The sequence below is a fragment of the Nicotiana tabacum genome, chromosome 11 (genome assembly GCF_000715075.1).
Source record: "Nicotiana tabacum cultivar K326 chromosome 11, ASM71507v2, whole genome shotgun sequence".
NCBI classification, from domain to species: Eukaryota; Viridiplantae; Streptophyta; class Magnoliopsida; order Solanales; family Solanaceae; genus Nicotiana; species Nicotiana tabacum.
The window spans coordinates 30347961-30356606 of record NC_134090.1 but is presented as its reverse complement, the minus strand read 5'-3'; the positions used below and the strand labels follow the sequence as shown (position 1 = coordinate 30356606).

Sequence of the window (8646 nt, the reverse complement as noted above, 5' to 3'; positions counted from 1 at the left end):
TACAAGAGGAGGACATAATCTTTAGGGCATTACTACTGCCCATACTTGCTAGGTAAGTGCAAACATCAGTAGAGATAGTTTTAGTACTATTACAAAGTTCATGCTTGTTCTTTTGTACTTCTTCTTCAGCAAAATAAGGCGGACGAGCATAATAAATACAGTGTGTTGTTACTAATACGATCAACCAGTAATACCATTCCAAACCCACAATATAAATATCATAACTAACACCAAGCAATATTTTTTCCACCTTTTAGCATTAAGTTCAGTTGCATCATTCTTTTTGACCTTCTTCAACAACCCCCTTATCACCCTTGTAGCTTGAACTGGAAATTGAGGTTCATACCACATAAAAAATTTGCATCCACCTTTCTCCTGCAAAAAATAGACCAAAAAAAGATACAATTTGTAAAATTAGCAACTAATAAGAACAATTTAACAACGACGATAAATTCATGTGCTTACTTCATCAATTCTGCAGCGATAAAATCGACGACCTCAGTTTCTCTCTGACCATGATGTTTTCAATAGAGCATTGATCCTACAGTGACAAATAATCGGTCCATTTAGCGAATTCATTGTCTTTTGTGAATAGAACCAGACGAATTCACTGCCAATTACATCGAGTCACTAAAGAAAAAAGAAAGAAAAAATAGAAGAAAATCCACTGCCAATAAAGAGAAAAGGAAAAAAGAAATAGAAGAAAATCATTTACTTGTTCGAGGCTTCAGTTACTGGTATGAAATAAGAGAAAGATATTGAGAAATTTTAGCTTAGATCTTTGATCTTCTATTTTAGAGACGACCTAGGGTTTTTTTGGGGGGAAAATACGATAGATTTTCGGGTTAGGGGAAGGGATTAAAAAGAATCCGCTTTTTTACCATTGGAATCCTCCACGTCAGCAAAAAAATCAACCTTCACGCGCCTATTTTTGCTTAAAGCACGCCATATTACAAGTCAGCAGTCTGTGCTTAATTGGCATACATGGGAGGATGTTCGCGTGCCTGATAGGAAAGAGCCAAACTTTACGTGTCCACGTGAAAATCGGTGCCAAGTTCCAGTATCTGTCTATGTATTTGGCCTTTTAAAATCTGCATCATATATCAAAGGTGTAATGGCTTCCTGACCACTTAAACTTGTATCGGTTTGTAAAGCCGATACATAAACTTATATTTTCCCCATTTGAACACTTCAACTTGACGGAATGAATACTAATAAATACTTTCTATTGAACTTGTTCGCCAATCGCTCTGACATGAATGCCATGTCACATATTTGGTCTTTATTATATGACATGTGGATTTGTGAGTCCTATATTATTAGAAAAAAATTTAATCTTTAAAATCTTTAATTTCTTTTTCTTTCTCTTTTTTTTTTCTCCACCTTCATCCCCACCACCCCATTCACCCTCCGACGTGCTTCCATCTTCACCGCCACCCATTTACGTAGAATCCATGTAATAGAATCCAAGATCCGTGAAATTTTCATGCCTGCACTCAGTTCTACTATGACTGAAGGCAAGATTGTCAGTTGGGTCAAAACTGAAGGGGATAAACTTGCTAAAGGTGAAGCAGTTCTTGTTGTTGAATCAGATAAAACTGACATGGATGTTGAATCTTTTTACGATGGTTATTTAGCTACTATTATTGTTCCCGAAGGTGGGTCCGCTCCTCTGGGCTTCACCATTGCTCTTCTTGCTGAATCTGAAGATGAAATTTCACTTGCAAAGGCAAAAATTGCGACTTCGAGTTCCAGTCAAGAAACGACTACTCTGGCTGTTGCTTTAACCGAAGAGGTGGTTTCTCTGGCAGCAACAGGAGTCGGGGTTTCACCATCTAATTCGGGCCCGCTAAAATGTGGAAAGAAACATTTACCCCCAAGAGAATAAAATCATTAAAAGAATAGGGAAATAGATAAAGGAGGATTTTGCATACTTCACATGAATGATTGATCAAATGTGCAATGCTTCCAGCCCTTGTGCAATACTTTACATGAATGGTAGAAAATGAAAAAAAATTACAGAATGGAGGAGTTCGCTTGGGAAGATGAGAGAGGTGGGAGGGGAGGGGAAAAGATAAGGGGAAAGAGAAAGGTCTTTTTTTCTTTCTTATTTATATTTTATTCTATTTCTAATATTTTTTTAATAAAAATAAAACTGTTCATGCGCCTTGGCAGCGTGATTTGCACACAATTTAGCCATTTCAGTTGTGCCACTTTCACATAAATTTGGTCAATGGTCAAATGTGTTTATTAGTATTTATTCTATCAAGTTGAAGTGTTCAAATTATATACAATTTTTTTTTTTATAAAAGAGCTACAATTCTACGTTTTCATCATCAAAACTTTGCCTTGTTCGAGCAACAACTATAAATTAAGGACTTTCGGGTTATTCTTCGAGCAATTTTTTTTTTTATAGTAGTTGAATTTTACATTCACACATTTATATTAGTAGTTAAATTTTGCATTCACACATTTTTGTATTAATAATTAAATTTTACATTCACATATTCAACAAGTACATTTTTATTTCGGCCAAAATCTCAATTTTTTTAGTTTTTTTTATAATTTTTAGAATAATTCTTATGTATTAAAGAAATATAATAATTCACATTTTGCTTAAAATATTGACTAAGATAATTGAGGACTTCTTCTATTTTTACCATTTCTTCAATTATTGAGTTGCTAACTATAATCAATAATTATCATTTTCAGTAACTCACACTTTTTTCTTAAACTTATTTAATAACTCAAACGTAATTAGTTAACATAGTATTTATGTGATTTTTTTTTGAAAATATGTACTTATTAAGACGGGATACACGCACAACACGCGTATCATATAACTAGTTTTATAAAAAAGAATTTTTCACTATTAACACAAGTTAATACTATAACCTAAGAAGGAGGATATTGAAATTATTATCGATGATTGCTTCTATTGACTTCTCTCCACATAAATAGATTTTTATTTGATTCTAAGTAAAAACTAATTAATTCATAATCTGTATTGCTAAATAAAAATAAAATAATAATCAAATTACTTACGCAAAAAATAGTATATTACTTAAATCAGAAGTTAAATTTCTTACCAAAAAATAGTATTACTAAAATCCGAAGTCAAATTTCTTTTTTTACGTAATAAATCTCGCTAACATTTAAAATAATCTAACAATATATATGCAAGATGAATCGAATCTATATCCGTAATGCGACTCCTACCTTAAATTCATGAGATGTAAGATGCAGCGTTAGTCATCTTTCCTTCATCTTTATTCCGTTTTATCATACGATGAAGTGAAGATGAATTTCAAAACTTTATATACTTGGACATATAAGCTATAACAAGAAAGAAAAAAGAAATTAGAAAATATAACACAATTTAAATGCGACCAAAATTTCGATGTACAATTTGCATTGCAGTTCAATTTTCTCAGAACTTCACAAGTAATACAACAGAAGTTACTCAAATTACATTCAGCCCCCAAATAAATGTCAAAAACTGTCAGTCTTACCCAGTTGTTTCTTCTAATGCCTAAAGCAAAGCCCCATTTAACGGCTAAATAGTGTTTTAAACTAGAAACACGGCACAATGCGCACATTAAATTCCGTGCGCTGGGACGGTGCACATTAGCCCTTATCAATCACCTCCCGCCACGTCATTCAGTGTCACACCTAATTTCCCGCAACCCTTCTCCTACCCTGGGGGGGGGGGGGGTGGGGTGGTTTGCGTGGGTGGGTGGGTATCGTCTCTTTCCTTCTTTTCCATTTTCGATTCTCCTTTTCTTACAACACTCTCTGCAACAAAAGATAAAAAGAAAACAAAAAATGGCCTCACACTGTTTAAATTAAACAGAAAAATGAAATTCGAAATTGAAAATTAACGACTCTATCGTTTCTCATTCCCATTCACCCTCGAAAAATAATTTATTTCCAGCAGTGTCCCCATTTCGCCGCTAATTATCAATGGCTCCACCGAGCTCGGCGTCGCCGGTGGCGTTACCGAGGCCGATAGCTCAAAGGAAGGTCCGTCCTTCAGCTGACTCATCGGAAAGCTACCGCCGGCGACGTCGTCCGCGGCCGAGGTTATCGGTATCGCCGCCACCGAAGAAATTCAGGTCGATGGAAGAGATCATGAGAGTGGCGAAGCGCGTGGAGTTGCCGCCGGACGACGACAGCGAAGACGATGGCAACGACGGCGAGGATGTTGTGTGCGAGCAATGTGGCTCAGGGGAAAGGCCGGAGGAGCTGTTACTGTGTGACAAATGTAACAAAGGGTTTCATATGTTATGCCTTCGGCCTATTGTAGTTCGCGTTCCAATTGGACCCTGGCATTGTCCTCATTGCTCTGGTGATCAAAATCGCACAATCAAAAGTACGAACCGAAAAAACAAAAACAAAAGTAAAAAGATGATTTTTAAAAAACTGAATCAAATAAATAATGTGTTTGTATGCATGATTCTGTTTTTGATGTATCATGTATAAGTGCAACTGTGTGATCAAGCAAGTGATAAAATGGATTATTTGTTTACTTTCGTTTTTATGGGTTTTTAGGTTTTTCACAAAAGAAGATAGTTGATTTCTTTGGGATTCAGAAAGGCAGTGAAGTGATGGTAAAATGTACATCTGCTCAAGGTAAATGAAAAGTTGTAATTTTTATATCGGGATACGTTACGTAAACACGATGGAGATCATGATCGAATGTGGTATTTTGGTTGATGTCTATGTATTTTTGTTATACGTTGATGTCTATGTAGTTTTGTTTAAAGCGGATTGGTTGACGTTGATGTATGTTTGTAATACTAAGTTTGTCTTTAGAGTATGGAGACAAAGGATTCATATAGCCGATCCAGCTAGTTTTGGAAACTAAACCCTCCAAACTTAAACGTGAGCTGCGATTATTCTATTACTAAAAAAAGCCTACTCAAAAGGAGGGTGTGGAGGAGGACATGAATCTCTCACACTTAAACCTAGAGAGGGAAGTGCAAATCATCCCATTATATAGTAATAAAAGTTTGTTATCTTTTCCAATTGATGTAATTTATGTTTTGATTGCTAGATTTTGTTTCCCACTTGCTCTTTTGATACGGACTAAAGTTTTTGGAATATTCTCTTTTGTTTCTGTTTTTAGTTTCGAGTTGGTGGATCGATGAGCTAAGTGTGCATAACGTATAGATTCAACATTGATTATCTCAAAATTTGATGGTGGAATCAAAATCCTGCAGTTAGCTTATCATTTTGATCAAATGAACTTTTGCTAATAATTGTCTTTCTGTCTTTGCAGTATAACTTTTGTCTGATATCATTTGATAATCTAAAGCGATTTGCAAAAGAAGTAATGAAAGAGTAATCTCTGAATTATTTTGAGGTGACCATAAGTTATTGTTCTTCTCTTAAGTTATTCCTTTGAATTGAATAACACATAAAGCTAACACATTACAACATCATAACCATGCTTGTATTTTCTTTAGTAGTTTCCTGGGCATTAAGGTTGGTCAGTTTTATCTCAATCTATTCATTATTTTGCTTAGTGCGTAAAAGGGATTTTGAACAAAGGAGGTTTCTGCTTTCAGAACAAAAATTTCAATCAAAAAGAGGTTTTATTGACAAAAGATTACTTTCTTAGATGTTCTAATGTCTAAAACATGACTGTTGCCATTGTGATAGTTATACTTGTGCACATATGAAAGAAGTTTAACCTGTCTCAGTGACCATGTTGTTTGATCAACTTTCTGCACTGATCAGACAAATATGGTATGTGCTTGTCTGTAGAGCATTCTGTTTTCTCCACATCCGGCAACTAGTTTGGATTGAGGCTTAGTTGGCTGTTGATTAATATTTGCTTTAACCAAACCACTCATGTATGAGGTAGGTACTATGCTTGCGGAAAGCATTCATGCCAGTACTTGCCAAATTTATTTAGGATGATCTATCCTTATTAACAAAAGGATGATTTGCATATTTCAGTTAATATATACTGTGGTAGCACTTAGCAGTGGTTACCTCAGAAATTGCTTGTTAACATATGAACATATTCTTGTCAATTCACTGATGCTTCAATTCAGTAAAGAGCCATTTGTCAGTGCTGCACTTCATTTTTTCCTTGGTTGTCTTATTGCTAAGTGATGTTATCCGAAAGAAGGGGCAGCCCAGTGCATTGAGCTTCCACTATACATGGGGTTCGGGTAAGGGCCTGACCACATTAGGTCTTATGTACGCACTCTTACCTTGCATTTCTTCGAGATGCTGTTTCCACAACTTGAACTGTGACCTCTTGGTCACATGGTAGCAACTTTCACCACTGTGCCAAGGCTCCCCTTCGCTAATTAGTGTTATCCAATTAGATATATATCCTATACTAGACCATTTTCATTTAGATTGCTATAAATCCTAGACCATTTTTAGCAAATAATGTCAAAGCTGTTCTTATGTCACTTGTCTATGAAGATCTATGTACAGATATTCCTTTCGAAACTAAGATGAGTTACACTTGTACTCCCTTTTGTTTTTCTTCTTTTCATGATTTCATGTTATAATGCTGCGTTTTTCGTCATTCTGTTTCGGAGAATCTAAATTAATGACTTGTGTAGAAGATAATTGCAAGCAGATTTGTTTTCTAATCTCAGAGGTGTCCGTATATATACTTTGCTAAGAAATCCTTGTAATCCATTGCAAGCCAGTGAATTTTTTTACTCATACTTTTAAAAGGTATTGTTAGTTTATTATTTTCCATAATTCCCTGTTTACATTGTCAATAGATAGCAGAAAACGTCGGAGGCGCTGCTCACTAGTTTTCCACAAGAGACGCAGAAGGATATTGCCATTTACTCCAACAGAAGATCCTCGCAGGAGGCTAGTTCAAATGACATCTCTTGCTTCTGCACTGACAGCTCTCAATATGGAATTCAGCGATGAGCTCACTTACATGCCTGATATGGCTCCTAGATCTGCTAACTGTGCTAAGTTTGAAAGCGGTGGAATGCAGGTTTGCTCTCAGTCCTATAGTCGGTCGGCCTATTCTATAGCTCTTTGAATGTTATAAATGTGTTAGATGATACTTCAGTATGCAATGTTTTCCTCTTGTATCAGGTTCTCTCAAAAGAAGATACTGAAACCCTGGAGCAGTGCAGAGCTATGTGCAAAAGAGGCGAATGGCCTCCTATCATGGTAGTTTTTGATTCTCGTGAAGGGTATGCCTGGTTAACTTAGTTTATTCGTGCATTTCTTGTCTGTTTGTTTTGTATTTGCACATGGAATGTAAACGTTGTCTTATTAATGCAGCTACACTGTAGAAGCTGATGGGCCTATAAAGGACCTGACAATAATAGCAGAATACACAGGTGACGTGGATTATATCAGGAATCGGCAGGAGGACGATTGTGATAGCATGATGACCCTTCTTTTAGCAAGTGACCCATCAAGAAGTCTCGTTATCTGCCCTGATAAGCGTGGAAACATTACTCGGTTCATTAATGGCATAAATAACCATACACCGTAAGCCAGTAGCTCAACCTAACCTCCTTAAGCTCAATCATTGTCTCCATCTTTTCTCCACCATATGTCTTGGCTTTCTAAATTCTTTGCTTTCTGTGATATGCTGAACCACCATATCATGTCGAGAAATCTTATAAGAATTTTAACCAGCCTATGTTCTTGAGACTATTCCAATTTTTGCAGGGAAGGTAAGAAGAAGCAGAACCTGAAATGTGTGAGATACAATGTAAATGGTGAATGCCGCGTTCTTTTGGTTGCGGTTCGTGATATAGCTAAAGGAGAGCGGCTGTACTATGATTACAATGGATATGAGCATGAATATCCAACACATCATTTTGTTTAAATTTTACCTTATGTAGCTTTTCTAGTGAGCCTAGGATCAGGAGATTCTTTCTTCTTCATACCTATACAACTAGTTCAGATTAAAGCATTTTTCCCCTTTTTCCTTTTCTTGATTTATCAATGTGTAGAGCTGAAATGGTGGCCATTTAGATTGAGATAGATACACCACAGCAGAGAAAATTCCGGTCAGAGTCCGGAAAGTTTTGGAGATTTAAGTTGCTAGGTAACATTGTGATTTTCAGTTATACAATGACATATGTAGACCTTAATCTTATAAAATTGCTTTGAACAAAAAATGGCTCTTTTACAGAGTATTAGAGGTGCTTCTTTCTTTTATTGTCCTTTCTTGACCATTTTTGGTTAATGTAAAGGCATCTTTGGCTGGTTACCTTTTGAATGCTGCTGATTCTACAAGCACAGATGTTTTTCCTAATAAAATTAAATTATTTACAAAACCAGCACCAGGTGGACATTGACAAGTTACTCAGGATTAGATTTCCTTATGAGAATCGTAGATCAGCAAAGTCCATCGATATCAGAGCGCCTGTAATTTATTTCTTCCGTTGGTACATAGTGGATTGAGGGTACTGTGACCATACTGATCCCAGTCATTTCCTTATCCTCTGTCTCTGTCAAACTTTCTAGGATGCCATTAACAATCTTAGGCATCACTATTGCATACCAAAAATGTTCAAGACCAGATACTATAATGGCCAACTGAATGACAATGTAGAAACTGATACCTCAAGTTCTCATCGCAGCTTCTGCACGTGTAACATCTAATGCATGTATTGAAGCCCCTTATCATGCTTC

The 8646-nt window shown here is 36.1% G+C and overlaps 1 protein-coding gene across 1 annotated transcript; it reads left to right on the top strand.

Annotated features, from left to right (window-relative positions):
- Nucleotides 1-3785: 3785 nt before the first annotated feature.
- On the top strand, nt 3786-8096 carry LOC107765939 (putative Histone-lysine N-methyltransferase ATXR5). The gene is made up of 6 exons (XM_016584637.2): nt 3786-4372; nt 4552-4632; nt 6756-6982; nt 7087-7187; nt 7279-7491; nt 7675-8096. The coding sequence occupies exons 1-6, from the start codon at nt 3964-3966 to the stop codon at nt 7832-7834; spliced, it is 1191 nt and encodes a 396-aa protein (XP_016440123.1). The 5' UTR covers nt 3786-3963; the 3' UTR covers nt 7835-8096.
- Nucleotides 8097-8646: the final 550 nt, after the last annotated feature.

Bases quoted from the DNA above. Each gene is read 5' to 3' on its own strand.
- LOC107765939 (XM_016584637.2), top strand. From the start codon at position 3,964: ATGGCTCCACCGAGCTCGGCGTCGCCGGTGGCGTTACCGAGGCCGATA. The intron at 4,373-4,551 runs GTACGAACCGAA...ATGGGTTTTTAG, and splicing joins TCAAAATCGCACAATCAAAA to GTTTTTCACAAAAGAAGATA. The intron at 7,492-7,674 runs GTAAGCCAGTAG...CAATTTTTGCAG, and splicing joins GGCATAAATAACCATACACC to GGAAGGTAAGAAGAAGCAGA.